Consider the following 21,781-nt stretch of genomic DNA (forward strand, 5'->3'; position numbering starts at 1 on the left):
TATTAAAGGAATGCAGCCGTAACAGTTGTCAGAATATTATAAGGACGTACATAACTTTGCAAACCTCCATATACCTGTGTTTTCTTTTATTCAAGTAAAACTTTTCTTTCTCTCCCTTTTACCCTAATTATGGTACCATGTAGCATAACAAGGAAAAATCGTGGACATACTTCACATATGTAAGGCTTGAACATTCTTCAATGAGTCTTGCAACGTATTTGGCTCCAACATCAGTAATTTGGTTGTTGTACAAGCTTAAAGAAAAATCACATGGGTAAAAATAGATTATTTCTGCTGTTGCCTGAATATATGCAACCTGGATGCTTTTGATATACACACAGAGTATCTATCTTTATAAGAGCCCTGTACAAGGATTTAAATATTTCTTTTTAGAGGTGGGGATACTAATATAATAAAGAGCTATAAAATGTAAGATGACCAGACTGGGATTTATTTGAAGGAAGGTGTTTGTTTATAAATAGAAACGTAAATGATCTCTTCCAGCAAACCCAGCTTCCATATTTTGTGTCAATATAAAAATATTTTTACATAAAAGTTCTGAAACCAGACACCATGCAAAATATGTACTCATTCTTTTATTAGATTCATGAAAGCCCTCTGCAAATACAGCCTGTTCCTCACACTGCAAGGTCAGATAACTGAGTAAATACACTGGGAGTAGGGCATTGATGGAAGGAAGCAATTCTTGGGACTTACGTTGACTTTTCTTAAAGTAGTAACACCATTTAACCAAAAGCAAGTAAAGGCTAACAGACCCACCACCCCAAACTTGACTAAAACTGATTTTCTTTTAGGTCTTTAAGGAAATTGATGTTTTCTGCATGGATAAGTGTAGTTATACAAAAAGATCCAGTAAACATGACGCCTTGAAAGATGACCCTTTCACTGCCCTTCTCTTTTGTAAGCTATATCTACTTTGTATAGAAGAAAGAAATGACTTTACTGGAGGTGGATAAAGACAAAGGAAGTCATATACTAGCTGCAACGTTGAACATGCCTGATGAGCAAGGTTTGCCTTTGGTAGGAGTCCATCCTGTGATCAAGGAGGACAGGAGAAGAACTGCTCTGTGGGGAAATGGCTTTCCCTCTCCTGCCGCGCTGTCTCACAGAGACCCACGTCACATCCCACTACACTATGACACAAAATGCTGCCTTACAAAATCGGCCATTTTCAGGTTCAGTAAACTACAGGTATGTATGTCTACACTGCGATAAAAGACCCGGGCCATGGACAAAGCCATGGCTGGCCTGGTACAGCTGATTCAGGCTGCTGGGGCTATAAAATCGCAGTGTAAACATTCGGGCTCAGGCCTGTGCCCTGTGATCCCAAGTCAGCTGACCCAGGCCAGCCACAGCTCTTTTACTGCAGTGTAGGCATATTGTAATGGGGCTGCATGGGTTTCCGTCCTGCATTTGCTAGTGTCAGGATTGTTAGTGTTGAGGGGATCATTCAGGATGAAAGGTGCTGTAATGTAACAATCATCTCTGGTGCTGTTCTCAGTTGATACATACCCCAAGAAAGTCACAATTTTGTACTTGGAGAGCTCGTCATAAAGTACTCTTACTCCATGATCTGTGACCTGATTGACACTCAGCCTAAAATAAGACAGAAGGAAATCGATGGCTGATCAGGACCGATTACAAACAGTTCACCAGCCACAGAATATTCTATGGCTTCCTCTTCATGGATTGCTGGAGAGCTACACATTTTCCTTTGACATTTTAACAGAGCATCATACCTCAATGTATTAAAGCCATTAAAAAAATGTGAATTCGGTTTTAAAAACTTTCACTTTAAAAAAACAGAACTCCCAGCTAATGCTCTATCTGCTGTACACAGAATTAAAAGCAGAAAAATTCAATAGCTCAACAGTCCACAGACAGATCCATATCTTCCCACAGTTTATTGTAATTACAGGAGATGCTCTGCTTGGCATCCCCACAACAATACCTATCCCAGCAAAATCCAACTCCTCCATGGATCCCAAGTCATCTGCTAAACATCCGTCCCCATACTCAGTGAAAGCCTAGAAAACAGGTGAGTACAGATGCATATTCTGAAGGTCATGATATGTATGCTCTAGTGAACCGCGGTCAAAACACAGAACTTCCATTCCACAGGAAATTTTTAAATTTCTTTTTTGCCCTGAATTGGGACAAAAAGTCAAAACACTGAATTTTTTCATGAAACAAAATACTCCAACGTATTTTGTTTCAGAAAAAAATCAGAACTTTTTATTTCAACTTTATCATTTTTTTAATTTATATTATAGTTTATAATACAAGAGTCAGTGGGATAAAGCTGAATTGTTCTGACCTTTATCTAAATGAATAGTTTAGAAATGTTTCTGTTAAATGTCATCAGAATCAACATATTCCCGTGAAACATTTCAATTTCAAGAAATAATCAGCATTTTCCGACGTAAAACTGATCCAATGGAAAATTTTTGACCAGTGCTATTTGTGAAGCAAAGGCCAGCACCAAGGATTTGTCTACACAGCGGCAACAGGGTATGAATTGTAGAGCACACTAACATTGTGCTGTAACTGTAGGTCCTGCTGGCATGAATTAAAAGGTAATGAGAATTAGTAGCTTTTAGTTCATGCCAGCGGGGTCTGCATGGGTAATTACAGCACAACCTGTTTGCATGCTGTAGAATTCACACACCAAGAGTCCGCACGGCGCTGCCATGTAGACAAGCCCTGAGAATGCTCTGCTTCAAGCCACTCCTGCTTATTCCAGAGGTCGGTAGCTTGCTCACTCAGATCTATTGATCGTTGGAGGGAATCAGGCTCAGCTTCTACAGATCAGAGGCATCTGCTTCTTTTCATGAGACTCACTGTGAAATTAGGCTTTGGTGTTACAAATGTCATTTTCTGTCCTACAGGAATTAACAAATGGAAATGAAAGTCTTCACACCAGGATGAGCCATGTTAACACAAATGGCCCACTGCTCTGATCAGCAGTTGCTATGAATGGCAGCAGGTTCCTCCCACTGCCATACTTCAAAACCAGGACAGGCTCTTGGATTTTTATGTAAAGGAAGTACTACCAGCAAGTACTTCTCCTTCCCTGCTCTCTCTGCCCCCGCAGTGCTTTCTCACAGAACTGGGCCACTTTCAAGACAATCTGAGATGGACACAATTCAAAACCACAGACCTAAGCACCCCAAACGTCTGGTGGCATATTTTGCAATCTGAATTCAAAATTCACACGGTTGGTCCCTATTGCTATCCTACCTTTTACTTACTTACTCTCACTCACACACACACACACACACACACACACCAAAAAAAAATCTGAAATTGGCAAACTCTGGGATGTTCAAAATTCTGATCCAAATTTTGCTGTTTGAGGCTCTCTCTTTTTAAGCATCTGCTTTTAAAATAGACTGAGGTGATCATTCTGAAACAAGGCTTTAAAAGCCAAACACAGTTTATTTTCAGGAACAGTTGGTGTCTTTAGCCTTTTCAAGCTTTAAGGAGTTTCTTAAGTTTAATGCTTATATTGTGTAATAAACCTAAGAGAAACAGTCACCTGCCACGACATCCTACCTGATCACTGTAAGCTTGTTAAAACAAGGTAGAAGCTGTTTTACTCCATAGTCATTGATATTATTGTTGTCTAGATCCAGGCCCAGATGTTTCTGAAAGTGCTGCATAACAAAGGAAATGGCACTGCAGTCGGCTGAATAGGCATTGCAATAGGTGAGTTTTATATAGTTGGCCCTCATGCCCCTGACAGTCAGCCTGGCCAGTTTTTCACTTTGAGTCTCATAAATGCACCTCAGCATCCAAACAAAATTGGGCATGACCTGAATCTGTTTATAACCCTTAATCCTTGCCCGCAACAGGCTCTGCATATGAGATTTCATGCTTTCTAAAAGGTAAGAGATGAGCGCATTTCTTTTCCTCTTAATGACAGTAGGTGAAACTAAATGCCTGATGAGCTTCTGCTTGGATTTGGAAAGCAGACCACAGAGGAAAAGATTGGTAAAGTGAAAATGTTCTTTATTTCGAAAAGGATCTTCTCCTACATGTCTATTATGCAACCACCGAATAGGGAGACAAGTAGATGGGGCAGTCTCAGTGGAAGAACACTCTGCGAAAAACTTCAGTAACTCCTTTGTACCCACTTTCTCTTCAGTAACTAGAAACAAAGCTGTGAAAAAAGACTGCAGGGTCAAGTGCAAGAACTCATAGGAGGACTGGTCTCCACAGCCACCATAGTCATAAACCGTCCTGAGGAATCCCAGGTGTAAATCCTGCTCCGACATGTTCAAGGATGTGACCTCCTCCTGGTCAAAGATAAAGAGAGACTTCTCCATCCCCGTATGTGCTATTTTACCCAAAGAGAACAGAGTTTCCTTTTTTGTCCTGAATGTCTCCACTTGGCTCCTGGTGTTCTTCTTCAGCAAATTTGTTTTCAGAGTTCGGTTCAAGTGAACTTCAGTCATAAGCAAAAAAACATCTGTCAGTGTAACTGAGTAGTTTGGAAGCTCATGACTGTCGAACATGGAATGGAAGTGTTCAAAGCATCTGAAGATAATCCAACAAAATAAAGGCACCGAACACAAACTGCAGAGACTGGGGTTTGCTTCCAGCTGGTTCAACATCAATACCCGACACTCCTTGTCTCTGAAGAAATTCCTAGCGTATTCCTTCAGGTTATTGCTGGAAAACCCTAGGATCAGTACTTTCTTCCTAATGATGTTTTGATGGACCTCAGTTCCTGTCCTTGCTGTCAGAACTTTCCTCGATCCCTTAAGAAGCTTTCCGCTGAGAAGACTCACCAGCAGGGCAAGTGGGTGAGTAGGTTCCTCAGGTGAGCAGATCTCGGGGATGCTGTTCAGGTCAAAGTCAGAATGCATCTCGTCAAAGCCATCAAATGTGAAGAGGGCTGTATGAGGGAACTGCAGGATGTGGTTGAATACTTCCTCAGGGTCTTGGTCTGGGTAACAGTTGTATTTGAACAGGAGATCCTTCAAACAGATGGCTTCATTCTCCTTAAAACAGCTAAACATCCTGCACCTGAACCGGAAGAAAAATTTGGCACCTACATCCAATTTTCCTCTGGCCCAAAGATTTTGCATCTTTTGTAGCAAAATGGATTTTCCAATACCTGCGTCACCAAAGACATAGATAGTCTCTCCATCTTCATTAATTACTCCAATTCTATCATCAAACAGGTCTTCTAAGCGGCTCACGCTGCCTAGGCTCTCATTGGTATAACTGATCAACTCAATAAGACTAGACGCATAGGTTTCCTCAAGCAGCATCTCCTCCTCCTGAGCATAAGACATAACAAACTTTGTGTCCCGTCCCAATTCATACTTGAGTTTCTGCCGGTACCTGCTAACTAAAAAGAGAATTCATTATTAAAAGAGATTGAATCTAACATAAGGGCTACAGTATACGAAGTCCTGCCATGCCTGGGAACTAAGAAGGAATGATTGACTATATACAGGCACTTATGCCTGTGGATCTTAGGTAAATTAGAGCTACAGCTAACTCCCTTTTACCTTTTATCAAATACATGCTGTCTCTTTTTGTGTTTACCTTGTGACCTCAACCTCTGCAAAGAGCTTTAACTAGAATACACTGTTCATTTGTCCTCTCAGCACATGCTAATGCTGCAGAAATATATACAAAGTTGAGTCTTAATTTTCCATGAAATGATCAATATTTGGAAACTACCATTTCCTGCAGTGATAATCACTGTGTACAATACCAAAAGTCTCATTAATCCTCCCATTTCTAGAGGCAACTTCAAGAGTCTCAAAGAGGCTCCTTGGGCTTTTTCAATGACAAGCAGAGTTTCTCTGGAGAAGAAGCAATTTGTAATAATAGACTTTTTTTTTTTCTTTGAATGTGTTCAGCACAAATCTAAAAGGCACTAGCAAAGCTCCTGTCAGGATAAGAAGGATAATTTCTACTTAGCAATATTCTCCAACTGTGCGCTTTATTTTCTGGCTAGTCATGAATTGGCTAAAAGGTTTGTGTATGCCTTCTGATTTCTCAGTCCAAAGGAACAAACTAAGAGCAGTTATTTCTACAGCATTGGGTACATTCTACATGCCGAGTTAAAAGACTAGGACTATTGCAAAGATCTGATTGCTAGTTGTTCCTGAGTGCCTTTAGAATTCCTGTCTCATAAATGCTTTCCCTGCAGACTTGAGTTGATGTAATTAAATCTTACATGCTCAACAGCATAGCACTGTATTATGGGGCACTGTGTTGCTAGATGCTGCCATTTTTTGGATGAGATGTAAAACCCAGGGCCTAACCACATGTATTTATTAAAGACCCCACCACCCTTTCTTCAAAGGTGGAGAGGTCCAGACAATAGACAATTTAGATGGTTACACTCTCCACTCTTGTAGGTTGTTCCAATTGCCGTAACGGTCATCTAGTCTAACCCCCTGCCAAGATGCAGGATTTGTTGTGTCTAAAGACAGATGGCTAGCCAGCCTTTTGAAAACCTCCAGTGAAGGAGTTTCCACAGCCTACCGAGGCAGGCTGTTCCATTGTCCTACTGTTCTTAGTTAGGAAGTTTTTCCTGAGATTTAATCCAAATCTGCTGTGCTGTAGTTTGAACCCATTGATCCTTGTCCTGATCTTTGTGGAAAGAGAACAACTTTTCTCCATCTTTTTTTATGGCAGCCTTTCAAGTATTTGAAGACCGCTATCATGTCCCCCCTTAATCTCCTCTTTTCCAAACTAAACATACCCCGTTCCTTCAGTCTTTGCTCATATGTCTTGCATTCCATCCCTTTGATCCTCTTTGTTGCTCTTCACTCCTTGCCTATTTGTTAATTTGATTTAATAAATCATCATCATCCCAGGCTCTAGGCACCTCAACAGATTTAAAAAAACAATTCTTAGAAAAATAAAAATTCTAACCATCAGGCAATGTTGCTGTGTGTTTTCATTGCAAAGGAGTCTACATTTCAGAAGGGGTGGGGGGAAGGGTTAAAAGTCCTGTATTTTTATAGTCTGGAAAGTGCTTTGGGTTCCTTTGAGATGAAGGGCTGTACAAAAATGCAACATTTTAACTTTAATAATATAACTAAAAATCTACTGACTGTCACTTTGCTGAAGATAATCACATAGCAGTTAGTTTGTGCTCTGTATTAAAGACTCATTAATTCTACGGCTGACATGAGACCGTGATGCAACACTATTCGAGATGTAAAAATAAACAAAAAAGCGCTTGAGGTTTAGAAAAACAAAAGCTATATAAACAAAGCAAAATAGACATGTTCAACTAAGTCAACACGACTATTCCAATATTGCGGCTGGGCTGCTGCCAAGCTACAGTTAATGCTGCGACATTTCACCTAGCAGCTGAGTGTTTACACGTTAGTTTTCTTTGGCTGTTGTTGCACAAACCCTACGGAGTCCATGTGTTTCTTGTTACTTCATGCACAATAGGAATGATCCTAGATACACATCACACTGTGTCCTTATCACACTATTCCCAGGGCCTAGTTAGAGCATCCTAACTATAAGCGTAATTCGGGAGTCATGCTGGCACACTACTCAAGCTCCACCTACAATCCCAGGACATTTTTGCAAAAATGATTGAAAGTGAAATAGTTAATGTTGATGCTTAAACTGCTGTCATTAGATTACAGGGTTAAAATGAAAACTCCAGTTCACCTGAAAATGCTGATCTGACATACACAGTGCAGCTGTTTCATCTGATTCCCTGGTAAAGCTTTTTGAAATTTTTCCTTTTTTCCCCCCTCCTGGCTCCAGTAAGATAACTGCCCTTCCATTACTTTGTTTTAAATATCACTAAAACTGAATACTTTTAGAATTAATCAATTTCAAATATTTAAATGGAAGTGGTAAAGCTGACTGTACTACTAGTCATTACCGGCCAGACTTGCAGCCCTATATGGGGAGGGGCTAAAGTGACTTTAATCCACCTATAGGCCCTCATGCTTCTGCCATGCTTTGATCTGAAATGGCCCCCAGCATAACTTACTTAGGTAGTAGAGGAGACTGTTTTATCTCAGCACACCCAGCATCCCCACAGTTCTAGGCACCCTGCCTCCTATATATCCCCTATTTGTAAAGAAGCCTGTGAAGCCTACAGCTGCCCTACACAATGCATTCACCAGCATATTTTCCCCTTGTTGGCTGTCCAATTTTTACAGACTCTGTATGTTGCCACAGACAGTAATGGGGGTCGGGGGATAAAAATCTCATCCCATATTACTCATACTGAAAACAAGAACCATAGTGTAGGGTCTCTCCCTGGTTACATATTTTTAAAGCTTGATTCCCAAGGCTGGGGAAATCAGGACAAATAGTGAAACTAATGAATAAATGATGTTAATCTGGTTAATAGTAACACATCTTTCTCTGGAGACATATTTTCTACAGAGAATTGACCTGCATATTGTCTCTTACACTTCTTCCTACCTGGATCTGTATTTACAACCGGTTTATTTTGAATGTTCTCTGAAGGGTGGAAACCTATTTCATCCAACCAAGGCTGTAGTTCGTAATATGCATCAGAGACTTCTTGCAGGATATAGATGAAATATTCTGAAACTTCTTCTCCTTTGCTTTGAACCAGATCCAGAATTTTACGAACCTGAAGAAATACCACGTAGAATGTTAGTGATACGTAGGCTTGTATAGCAGTTACAGCTATGAAATCCTTTGAGGATTGGAGTTGGGACCCCAATCAAAGTCCAGATTCTACTCTCCCAACTTGGGAGTTCAGAATCTGGATCCGAACCTGAACTATCCCAAAATTCAGTGTGTTTGGACTGAGTGTTTAGATTCAGGCATTACAAAGAGACTGGATCTGCAACTCTGGTTTGGATGAGTGTTTTTAATTTGAGCTCATCTTTACAACTATGTACATATACCAGCTATAAAGTAAGGGACACATGCTGCTCCATAATGTAGAATGCAAAGAAAATTCCTAGTCTGGGTGGACACTACAGTCACGCAGGGATTTCAAATCTTGCCCAGATTAATATGAACCCAGAGGACTGATTTTTGGCTTCCTGGCCTGTTCGTCTGATTTCTGAGGCTAAGCTGCATTATTTAATTTTATATCAGAATCTTATCTAACTCGACCTGCAGTGTGGGCAGCAGAATCTCTCTCTCGACTTGAATGCAGAGCCAAACAAGCACTGATCCTTCTTTAAGCATAGCAGTTTAACTCTGTAAGGTCACCTCTCCCCACCCCTGCCATAACTCTGTAGATGACTGACTTTTATTACTATGTTATATTACTGAACAAAACAAAAAAAATCCAAGATGATCATACAATGCTCCACTGTTCAACTCCCAGCTTTAGCCAGCTACACAGAGTAAGCACTATAGTTACAATTTCCACTAACCAACAAAAGTCATTATGCTTGGGAAATCTGCACATTGATGAAGCCCAGGATTCTGAATATTTTGTAGTTCACCCTCCTCTAGCTGTGACACAATTCTGAAACATCTAAAGCTGTGTAATTGGTTCCTGAGGGAAAGAGTCAGGTGTTGTATTAAGTCATTATAACAGGAAAAAATGCCTGGAGCATTTTCTCTTCTGGAAGAATTGGAAACCTAAGCAATTTTTGCTATTATTTGCTACTGGAGACAGAAATCTTAAACCTAAATTTATCAGGATATCAAGATTTTTCCCAATTTCAATGAAGAAGGATACAGAATACATTTAGATCTTTAAAGAGAAGAGTGTGTGTAGAAAAAATTATTACAATTTTAAAATGAACACTTTTCTCCCTTTAAACTAGGACCGGCTTATGATCCCTCCTATGTTACCATGAAATAATCTCTCTCAAACCATACAGGTGTGCACTTAAAAATGTGCTTACATCAGATTTTTTTGTTGTTGTTGTAAATTTATGTTCTTAGAGCTTTTCTTATAACTACAAACAAACAGATTTACAGAGATTGATTGCTAAGGCAAGAGGAGACAATCCAACTCCCACTGAAATCAGCAGAAAGGCTACCATCGACTTCAATGGGAGTTGGCTCAGACCCTAAATGAATACTGGATCCAGATGGTCTACCCAGGTAAAGTGAACGAAAGCAGACTTGGACCAACACTCAGTGCTTTTGAAAGTCCCATCCCACAGGGTTTGCTTTTGCAGTTTGACAATCAAGTCCTCAGTTTGTTGGTAACCGTAGCCTGTCTATCCCCCTACTGTTCATTGCCCAAATACATCAGTGATTTTCAACTCTATTAATGGTCTTAATACATTCATTCATTTTCCATGTGAATCTAGTGCTTGTCAAAGGTGCTGGACTGGTAGGCAGCTTTGCTCACTGGTGTTCTCTGTTTAGCCACAGAGCTAAGGTAGCACCTGTGTAAGCTTCCTTAGATTGCCTCAGCAATGACCCTTCTCATTGGAAGGATCACCTCTAGGTGTGAGAAAATTGTCCAGACCCATTCAGTAGCCTCCCTGCTGAGGCTACCCTAGAGTGCCAATTAGTGGCAGTGATACTTGAGATGGGGACTCTGTCCAGTAGGAACTGGACTGAGAGTACCAAATACAATAGAAGTCTAATAGATAGTTGACCTGAAGTTACCAGGTACACTTCAACTGATCGGGTTTTATGTGGTTTACAAAAAGCTCCAGCTGGCTAGTGAAATAAGAAAATACCTTGTCGGCTTGAGTAGAAAACTGTGCGGCAATCTCTGCATCTTCAGTAGAAAAGTATTCATTCTTAATCAAGTTGTCAATCAAACACTGGGTGTTTCGGATTTTGCTGACTAAAAGTTCTCGATGTAATTTCAGCAAGTTGAGGAAGGGTGGAGGACTTGATCCTGAGTGTACTTGCTGGATAAATTCTATGTTAGCACAAGACTGACCTTCCATTGTTAAGATAGCAAGAAGCTGCTCCATCTAACTTCATCTTTGAGCGACTGTAGATTTGCAGCATGGAATCAGAATGGAGTTTAATTCAAGTGAAACAGACATTGTCCTTCACGCTATTGAACCTGTGCAGGTAACAGAATGGAATTTCTATTAAAAGAACATTCAACTGTAGAGACTTACTCCTCAAATACCAATTAAACAAAATACTTCCAATCTTTCAATAATAGAATTGCTAACATCATCTTCCAAAAACACTGACTTCCTACCAAAAGCAGCTGAACTCACACTGCTCTTGGGAAAAGGTTACCTAATGGTCAAGGCTAACAAAAGGATACATAATACCCTATAATAAAGAATGTGGTTTATTCTGCCTTGCTCTGTGCTTATGTCTGCTTCATTTGCTCTCCTTTGGTGTATGATAGAATATTGATATTATCTTTTTATGTTTCAGTGAATAAGGCAGGGCATCTGTCCAAATGTCTTTGGGTGGGGAAGAAAAGAAATAAAGTGATACTGCATCATAATGTAATTATTTCTCACAGAGAAGGTCAGTTCTCATTTATTGGAATAAGTAAATAATCTGTTTAAAATTTTGTCAATAGAATATTTGTCCCTATAGACAAGGCCTTGTGAACCTGTGACTACTTCAGATAAATTAAAAAATGGGGGGAGTTGGCATCTGGGTAGATTTGGGAGGCAGTTTGGGGTGGGAAGATGACATTAGTTGGATGTTTCTGCAAAAATGATCAGGAGGAAAATAATGTTGACAATTAAATTATCACCTGTAGGTTTCAGAATTAACACCCAATTGATATGCCAGAAGCAGTTCATTCCCCCTTAGAACCATTGTTTCACACTGTGCACAGACTCTCGGAAATATCACTGCATCGGTTTAGACTTGGTTCACTTTTACCTCTACAACCATATTAGCTAGCAACATGTTTTTTTTCCAAACAAGACAAGCAGCAGCTTCAATCCTGGATTACAATTTTGTGATAAGGGATGACGGAAGTAGATGTGGAATCACAGAATACATACATGATCACACCCACAATGATCAACAAAAACTGAGGACCTCTACTTGGGCACATCATCTTCACAGCAAATCCCCAAGGGACATAGCCTCTTTTTGTAGATCGAGCACCACCCAGATCTGTCTCTAGCTAGGTCTTTAAGATAGTCTGGCTAGATATTCAGTTTATGTCCATTTCCAGTGATCTTAGTGCTTCAACGAAGCATTTGGCTACCACGTGATCACTGGTTGTGTAGCCACATTCCTTGGTTTACATGCTTTGTAATTCATTGGTCTTCCATCCTAATAATAAGTCCATACCAAGAAAGCTGCTAAAACCAAACCAGTGCTGGAGGAGGCGGTTGCTGGGTTCAGCTATGAATATCTAGAGCCCTGCAAATCTGCACATCTTGCAGAATACATCCATTTTGTATATCCATAGACCATGATTGCAGATCAGATACGGACACAAATTTTGTATCCATACAGGGCTCTATGAATTGTCCTGTCACTAGTTGAGCACAAGTTACATCCAACTGTTAGATTCATAGAATGTTTCTATATGGCTAACTATGCTTGGAGAGAGTCATAATTCATATTCCATAATTAATATCATGCAGCATCAGACCCACCTAAATTTTTATGAGAAGCGCTTGCACATAATCAACCAGGTAACGTAGCTATTAATTTGAAATTTGTGCAGGCACTGGCTAATCCATCGCCCCATCCCACCCCTGCATGATTACCTAGAGACACGATACGATCACTAACACAGATGAGAGAACTGTGTGCTAAAAAAGACCTGTTAAAGAATATAAATCCAGGTCTCCTTGCTATAGCCAGTGTGGCTTCTGAGAAAGTCAGAAAACAAGAACGAGAGTCCTGTAGCACTTTAAAGACTAACAAATTTAATTTCTGCAGGCATAAGCTTTTGTGGGCTGTAACCCACTTCATCAGATGTGAGGAATAGAAATCAGAGAGGAGATGTGTATATATATACATATCCAAGTTTAAGGAACAACAATGGGGAAGGTAGAAATAAGCAAAGTCCATTCAGTTAGAGTAGATGAGGCCTATTCACAACCATTGATTAGGAGGTGAGAATGTGTGAACAGTGACAATTACTTCTTGTAATGAGAGAACCATTCCAAGTCCCTATTTAGATCCAGTTTGATTGTGTCAAGTTTGCAGATAAGTTCTAACAATGCAGTTTCTCCCTGAAGTCTGTTTTTTGCAGTTTTTTTGTAGAAGTATGGTAACTTGCAAGTCAGTTACAGAGTGTCCTCGGAGATTGCTTACCAGTAACTGATGTTCTTCGCGATGTGTTGCTCATGTCCATTCCATTATAGGTGAGTGCACACCACCATGCATGGTTCCCGGAACTTTTTTCCCCTTAGCAGATCCCGTAAGGCAGGCTCTGGTGCCCCCTGGAGTCCTGCGCACATGCCGCAGTATATGAGGCACTGCCGGCCCTACACCCCCTCAGTCCCTTCTTTCTGCCAACTCCGGCAGCTGGAACTGGGGGTGGGTTGTGGAATGGACATGAGCAACACATCTTGAAAAACATCAGTTACTGGTAAGTAACTTTGTTTTCTTCTTCAAGTGATTGCTCATGTCCATTCCATTATAGGTGACTAACAAGCAACACCTTGGAGGTGGGTAGGAATTACCGATGAGCTGCCTCAGCACGGCTCTGCTGAATCCCACGTCCTCTGTCGCCTGCTGGGCGATGGCGCTTGAGCTCTGGTTGAGTGTGCTGTGATGGTTTCCGAAAGGGACACCCTCGCCTGCAGGTAGCAGAACTTGATGCATGATGTAATCCGCGAAGAGATGCCATCTTCTCTCCTCCAAACCGTGCAGTTTGGGAAAAACACGGGGAGAAAATTATCTTGGTTACAATGAAATTGGGAAACCACCTGGGGCAGGAAGGCTGGATGCGGCCTCAACTGCATCTTACCCTTATAGAAGACTGTATAAGGGGGCTCCGAGGTTAAGACCCTAATCTGGGAGACCCTCCTAGCTGAGGTAATGGACACTAGGAAGGCTACCTTCCCTGAAGGCATGAGCAGGGGGCATGAAGCCATGAGTTCAAAGGGGGGGCCCGGTGTGTCTTGAGAGAACCCGGTTAAAATCCCAGAGAGGCCCCGGGTCACAGACCTGCGGGTAAAGCCTCTCCACCCTCTTGAGGAACCTGACTGACATGGGATGGGAGAACAGCGGTCTCCCCTCTAGGAAGGCTGAAATGGCTGCCAGGTGAACCTTCAACGAGGCCAGCGCCAGACCCTGGAACTTTAGCTGGAGCAGGTACTCCAGGGTCACCTGTTAAGGCGATAGGCTGGGCAGACTGCCCCAGACTCTGCCTAAGAGGTAAACCATTTCCACTTAGCCCGATCCGCACCCTGTGTCAAAGGTTTCCTGCTGCCAAGCCGTTGTTAGGCATGCACCGAGCAGGCTCTCTCTCCCTCTGCCAGCCACAGGGCCTCCAGGCCATGGTATGCATGAGGTCCAGGTCTGGATGCAACAGTTCATGAGGAACGCATCGGAAATCGACCCAGTCATGCGACCCCAGGGTGAACAGAACCTCGGACACTTCGCGTTCCAGGCCAACGAGAATAGGTCCAGTTGGGGAATGCCCCCCTTCTGGAAGATCATTGCCACCATCTCTGGGTGCAACGGCCAGTTGTGGCAGGGTAGGAACAACTTGCTGAGGCGATCCGCCTCATCATTTCTCACTCCCGGGAGTCTTTGCAGAGGGGCGCTCTCCCCCCTGCCTGTCTATGTAAACCATGGCTGCGGTGTTGTCCGTCAGCACCTTCACCACTCTGGCTGTTGGGAATCGGAGGGACACCTTATACGCTAGGCGAATGGCCCTCAGCTCCTTCACGTTGCTGTGCAGGAGCTTCTCCTCCCCCGACCAGAGCCCCTGGGTTGGCGCTGATGCGGGCTCCCCATCCTACATTGGAAGCATCAGAAATTAGGGTGACCGACTGGACCAGTTTCTCGAATGGAACAGCCTTCATCACTGTCCGGGGAGTCCACCACCAGCGGGTCGGCCAAAGGACAGGGCTGTGAACTGGTAGTGGGAACCAGCCACCGTGAGACGGAGAAACACCTGTGGCTGGGGAGGATAGACACCTGAAGTGAGAGAGGTCCCTGAAGAGGGACGTAGAGGGAGGATTGTTTGGTGGGATAGGTGTAAACTATTTAACTGTTGTCCGACCCCCTGGGAGGCCCCTGTTGGGGGGCTGAGACGAGCTGGGGGGTTGATTTCTACTTCTGAACTCCCTGTTCCTGTTCCTATAGGGTTGAAAGGGGCTAGATGGAGGCCTTGGCTCTGCTGCGCCTGCTGCCTGCCCCCTGGAAGCCTGGGGCGTGTACAGGCCCAGGGAGCAAAGTGTGGCCTGGAGTTCTTCAGATCGTGCAGCTTTGCATCGGTCTGATCGGAGAATAGGGCTGACCCATCAAAGGGAAGGTCCTGAATTGATTGCTACACCTCCTGGGACAGGCCCGAGGATTGCAGCCACGAGCACCTTCTCATGGCAAGGGCGGAGGCTATGACCCTACCCGCCAAGTCAGCAGCATCACTGGATGTCTGGAGTGCTGCCCTAGCCACTGTGATTCCTTCATCTAGGATGGTGGTACGGTCTGCGGCCTGGTCCTGGGGCAGGGCCTCAGCAAACCACCTGAGGGAGTCCCACAAGTTAAAATTGTATCTCCCCAGGAGGACCTGATGTTTGGCAATCCTGAACTGCAAGGCTGCCATTGAATAAATCTTTCTCCCAAACAAATCCAACTTTTTTTTTCCCACACCCTCCTTCCTTTCCCAGCTATCAATAAGGCCTTATCCCAACTGGAGATTTCTGCCATAGCGACCAGACACCAGTGAAAACTCACAGCACATTGCATATCCACACTAAAAGCTGCAATATGCAGCAATGCAGATTACCCCTGCTTGAAACTAGGATATGATGTGATTCGCACTAGCGTGGTTTGTAGTGACTTTGCCTATCTACGCTAAGAGCCAGATTCACAGCTGGTGTAAATTTGTATAGCTCCACTGTGCCCCCTGAACCCAAATATGCACCTCACCAATTTACACCAGCTAAGAATTGGGCCTACGGCTTTGCACAGGTGCAGCTGCAGTAGTGACGGGTCATCAATGGCTAAAACTGGGGCAAATCCCTAGCCTAGACAAGTTCTAAATGCCACACGTTTCTTTGACTGAATGTAATGACACCTAAACAGTCTGATTAACATTTTCAGCCACAAGTAAGTGATCTGGGCCTATTAGACAAATCCATCTTTGTTATCCCATTCATGTTACCCACGCAGCTGAGCTGGCTGGTTCCTGACTCACTTAGCTTCCTGGCAGCCACGTTACCATTTCTCCTTGTCAGAAGAATCTCATTTTGTAATAACACGAACCTCGATGACTAAACCATTTTTTAAACACCACTTCATTCTAAAACTTTTGCAAGCCTTCTTTAAAGAGACACTATCGTCTTAAAATATGGTCAGGAAAAGCATTTGTGACTCTTCTAAGATACTATACCCACTCATGAATTCCTAGGTCATTTTTGTTGTAATATTTTATTATTATTATTTGTATTATTGTAGCACTTTGAACCAATGACCCCATTCTGTGTACAAACACAGAACAAAAAGACACTCCCTGTCCCAAAGAGCTTACAATGGAACCCATTTTCTTATTGTGGGTTGTTTGTTTTTGTCCTCCCATTTCATGAAAGAATCACACAAACACCCAGGGAGACTTACCAACTGAGTATCTATACACAAGTGCTGTCACATGAGCAAAACAAAAAAATAGGAAGTGATATGTTTTTCTTTAATCTCTTTCAGTTCTAATAAATTTAAGTGCTGCTTGTAACAATAATAGGTTGAATATTTTCAGGCATATGTGATCTTTTAAAGAAAATAAAATTTCTAATGATTACCCCTTCATTCTAGAGAAAAGGTGCACAGTTTACAATACAAAAGAGAGAAGAAATAGAGAAAAGTGAAAAATTGTTGTTTTGTTTGATTTAAAGGAGCAGAAAAGGGCCCAGGAGAGGGGAGAGACTGCATAATCTGCCTGAGCCCACTTCAGTACAGAATCTGGTTCATTTTGGAAGGTGGGTATATACATGTATGGATTTTTCTCTCTCTCCTCTTCCACTTCGTGTGATGTGAAACTGTGCTGGTAGGTGTGGGAGGGATACAGAAGTATGAGGAAAAGGCAGGAGGAGATGCTGGGTGAGGCTAAGGATCAGGAGAAGGAAGAAAGGGGAAGATCATTAAAATCAGATGATGACCCAGAGCAGGCAAATCAAAGCCGGCAATGCAAAGTTAGGAGATGTTGAAGGAATCAGGAGCAGTACTGACAACCCCGAAGGTTAAAAAATTCAGACCCCAAAATATCATGAGATTGGTCCCAGAAACATGAAGAGATTACATTGGGCATTTTGAACTTTGCCTGCCCGCCCCAGCGTATGTGCTACAATTAGTGCTGCCCACTCTCCCAAGTTATTTAAGTAATGTGATTTCAGGCTCCCCTGCAGCTTTCTCACCTCCACATCTGCTCATCCCCCTGCTCAGCAACAAATTCTGCTCCCAATCTCCAAATCACTCCTGTGCCTGCATCTGCTGCCAGCTCCCACATCAGTTCTGGCCCCCTCAGCCCCATTGCTGCTCTGCCTGCTGCTTCCGGGGTTCTTCACCCGCTCTCCCAGGCCTGGGGCACCTGCAGCAGGGTCCGCTTCCTCCCCCTTCCCAGGCTGGGTGCTATAACGAAGAAGAGAGGAGGTGGGGAGGCTGAGAAGAGCCATCCCGTTATTCACAGGAGGTGGGGGAGGCTGAGTTCCCCTGACTAATGAAAAAACTGAGAGTTGGCAATGCTGGTGATGTGTCCAGTGAGAAGGTTAAACCTGAAGGAATGCAGGTGCTGGGTTTTCTAGAAAGCAGGTATCAGTTTAATTAAACAGTAAAAATGAGTATCTTCAATGACCACAATAAACTGGTCAAATGTCACATCAGGGCAAGGTTTAGAAGAGTACCTTAAATGATTGCTTCTTGGAAAAGCTAATAGGAATGCAGGTACATCTGTGCGCCCAGGGTGCATAGTCTCAGTCCTTCTCATAAACTAAAGCAGCTACATGCTAAAACAAACCACTTAACTTTACTTAAACAGAACCTTCAAGTTGTGATAATGTCCCAAAGGCCCCAGTGAGGATTGGAAACCCATTGCAGCACTTGTTATACACACACACACACACACACACACACACACACACACAGTCACTACTCAGAAGCGCTTACAACATAGAAACTTGATAGTAAAATTCTTTCTTGCTAATCTAATCTTCTTAAATCACCCATTCCTTAAACCCCAAAGCTAGTATGGCGACATCTTCATACCTATGCACTTGTCTGTAAGTCCATGGGCTCTTTCTTTGGAAGGAACAGTATCTGACACAGCTCATCTACCCTTATGTCTTTTGAGATGTGGCTTACGTTGTTTTGTACTGTTAGGAAGTATTATGTGTGTTCATCATTACAAGCTTGCAATATTAGTTTTATTATTAATCAGATTTATACACACACTACATTGAAAGGGGATTTGTAAATCCTTTTACAAATTAGAAATATGTGCTAAAAGAATCCGCTTGCTAGGCTCAGAGATGCATCCATCTCAGCCATTCCAGTTGCCGGCTCCAGTTCCAATGCAATTCTCCAGCATGTAGAATTCTGCTGGAAAAGTTTAGGGGTACAAGATGTTGTTCAGGTGCAGGTATGTTAGTATATTAAATAGCTTTTGAAAATTTGGAGTCAATAAATGTTTTATGTAACTGACGTAGCATTTATGACAAGAGTAATAAATAAAAATAATCCTCACGTGACCTCTGAGTGTTTTATGTCCTGGAGTGGACATTTTAGGACGCATCCATCATAAGACATCATTCAATTGAGATGCAAGTGGAACTCCTCCTCTAGCAATACTACCACAACAGCCTGCAAGTATAGCTAATGTGTGTTTCTATGACAAGTAGATAGATTTGTCAGCCAAGGCTAACTAGATACATACATACCTGAGTGGCCTAAACACCCAGAAAGGAGGAGGTTGAACTGACAACCAAGAAAAAGAGTAGGATTTTATCAAAGCTGGAGAAGAAAGGGTGGATTTTAGAGCTGTTATGGAACTTAAACTTTCCACTTGCTTACAGAACAGCAAAGCCACAAACCTGGGTAACAAACAGTGTTACAGGTGCAAGGGTATGGGTTGAAAATACCATGTATTTGATTTCAGACATAAAGAGTTTGAGGTGGGATAGAAACATCTGAAAGGAGATAATCAGAGACAGATGGAGATGTGGGACTGCACAGTTTACCAAAAGGATGGAGATGGAGAGAGAGATTTACAAGCCGTAGGTGTAGATATGACAGCTGAATCAGTGGGATCAAATAAGATCACCCAAGGTGAGAAAGCCAAAGACTGAGCCTGGGGGGAACTCTGGCAGTGAAGGGAAAGAGGGCAGAAAAGCTTATGAAAAAAAATTGAAGGAGCATTAAGAATGTGTTGCCTCATAACCATGGAATAGCTGTGAGGATTGTGGAGAAGAAGAGGGAGTAATGAGGCTACAAATAAGCAGATGCTTTGAGGACAGCAGTCTCAGTAGATTGAATGGGCAAAAGCCAGAATACATGAGCTCAAAGAACTGGAGGAAGAGAGATCAAGGGAGCAGACTGCTCACTCAAGGAATTTAAAAAGCAAAGGAGAGAAGGGAATTAGAGTAATAGACAGGTGAAATCATGAAGGGATCTGCAGGGCAGAGGAAACAATAGCAACATTGGAAACAGAGGGAAAGAAGCACGAATTGTTGGGGATAACAGAAGATGGGAGGGGTCGGGATTGGACTGGAGCAAGAGAGAAATGAAAGGAGGACATCGGTCAAGACTTGCTGTAGGTAAGTAGAAACAATACTACTTAGCACTTACAACAAGGTTGTACAATCACTGAGCCGGAGTCATGCAAAAAACAAATGAGTAAGATGATGCCATTTTGACGTAGCCAGTCTGCTGATTACAGCTCTTTAAAATGGTCATCTTTGTGCAGCCAAAATCATTGGCTCTGCTTTCTACTGTTCACATCCTCTTTTTGCTAAAATTGTTTCTCTCAAATCCCAACACATGCCTGCCACTCCCTCTCCTGGTGATGCAAGAAACTCGTCTAATTTTCTGGTAGCAAGGAACATTGTGGTTCATTGATACTCTAAATACTTACTGCAAAAGAATCTCACTGGAGCCCCTTAACTTACATGCATCAGGGAAAGGGGCAAAAGGCCTGCAATAAGAGCATGACAAGTATTTAATCTATTAAACTGGGTTTCTGAATAAACTAACTATTCAGAGGCAGAGAGTTTAACAAGATGGGGGAAGCAAAGCCAGTCTGAACAGCAGGCGTGGCCTTAGTCACTGAGGCCATGTCTACACCAGGGAGCTTATAGTAGCACGCTGTACTGATGTAGCTGTGCCGCTGTAAGATGTCTCATGTAGCCACTCTATGCCGACAGGAGAGAGCTCTCCTGTCAACATAATCAATCCACCCCCAACAAACAGCAGCAACTACATTGGCAGGAGAAGCTCTCCCGCCAACACAGCATTGTCTACAATGACGCTTATGTTGGTGTAGCTTGTGTTGCTCAAGGGGTTGGTTTATTCACCCCCCTCAGCAACATAAGTTATACCAACATAAGTGGTAGTGTAGACATAGCCTTTAGTTTTTAAAGTAAAGGAAGAACTAATTTAAGACTAAGGCTTGGTCTACACTTACCCCAGCGATTCGGCGGCATTCGACGGGAGTTCCGCAAAGTACACAGAGAACTTGCGTAACTCCCATTGACTGCTGTGCTTCTCTTCTGCGTGCCGTCTTCACTGCACTGTGCTGATGGGAACCGTGTTCCCGTTGACACAGCGCTACGCCACTTGCGGGGGTGGATTAACAGCATCGACTTCTGGATCAACTGAGTGGGTCTTCACTGACCGCTCAGTCAATCCAGATAAGTTGATCTGACAGCGGCGACTTTGCTGCCGTTAGCATAGACATAGCCAAAGATGGTTTCTCTTTAAAGAATTAAACCAAATGAAAAATCCAACCCATACTGGTTCAGTTCTGATTGTCCAGAACTGACCATTCCTACAGACTTTCTGAAAATAAGAACTATGACACATCACTAGCTAAATTGATTGCTGGGAGACCTAATTATTTTAGGCTTTTCCATAGCACTGCTCATCCTAGTATCTAAGGCCTCAATTTAGGAAAACGAGCCTAATTAGGACATTAAGTTAAGCACAGGTTTAAAAAGTAAAGTTGCACTGAGGTCATGGGACCAGCCCATGCTTAAAGATAAGTTTAGAAAGGAGGTGTAAATGGTTAAAATTGGCAGATGGCAAATTCATGGTAGAGTGACCTTTCCTGATTTTTTTTAAACATACCGTACTGTTGATTTCTAGACTGCACACCTGTAACAAGTCCATAAATATCTGGCATTCCATACACAAATGTATTTGAGTGATTAGATGTTCTGATAATAAAAACATATAGGGACTGATCCCACACTCCTAACATAGGCAAAACTCCTGTGCAAGTCAATGGGGATTTTGGCTTAGTTAGGCATGCAGGTTTGGGCTCATAGTATGTTTCTGATACCATAAATTGAAATGAACATCCAAAGTGCACCCTTCTTAATTTCACAGTGGAACACAGACAAATGCACATAGGGCATCGATTATTTATTTCAGTTTTACATATATGGTTTTGTTTTTTTCTTTAAAACTAAGTAAACAGCAGCAAAAAAAACAAAAAAAAACAATTAATGCATCACTATGGTTGTGTTTA

General features: G+C 42.4%; 1 protein-coding gene across 2 annotated transcripts in view; it reads right to left on the bottom strand.

The window, feature by feature from the left end:
* NOD1 (nucleotide binding oligomerization domain containing 1) overlaps positions 1–21,781 on the bottom strand; it is a 41,217-nt gene that overhangs the window by 14,925 nt on the left and 4,511 nt on the right. For both annotated transcript variants that reach the window (XR_010922329.1, XM_067561815.1), the window contains exons 2-6: positions 10,662–10,999; positions 8,455–8,629; positions 3,577–5,380; positions 1,534–1,617; positions 171–254 (exon numbers count right to left, since the gene is read on the bottom strand). Coding sequence is in view for 1 of the 2 variants with exons in the window: in XM_067561815.1 (XP_067417916.1) it covers positions 171–254; positions 1,534–1,617; positions 3,577–5,380; positions 8,455–8,629; positions 10,662–10,904 (2,390 nt within the window). In the remaining variant the exon portion in view is untranslated. The remainder of the gene's footprint in view (positions 1–170; positions 255–1,533; positions 1,618–3,576; positions 5,381–8,454; positions 8,630–10,661; positions 11,000–21,781) is intronic.

This window comes from Emydura macquarii, unplaced genomic scaffold (assembly GCF_026122565.2).
Source record: "Emydura macquarii macquarii isolate MOO-44397 ecotype Brisbane River unplaced genomic scaffold, CSIRO-AGI_Emac_v2 contig_2422, whole genome shotgun sequence".
Classification (NCBI taxonomy): Eukaryota; Metazoa; Chordata; order Testudines; family Chelidae; genus Emydura; species Emydura macquarii.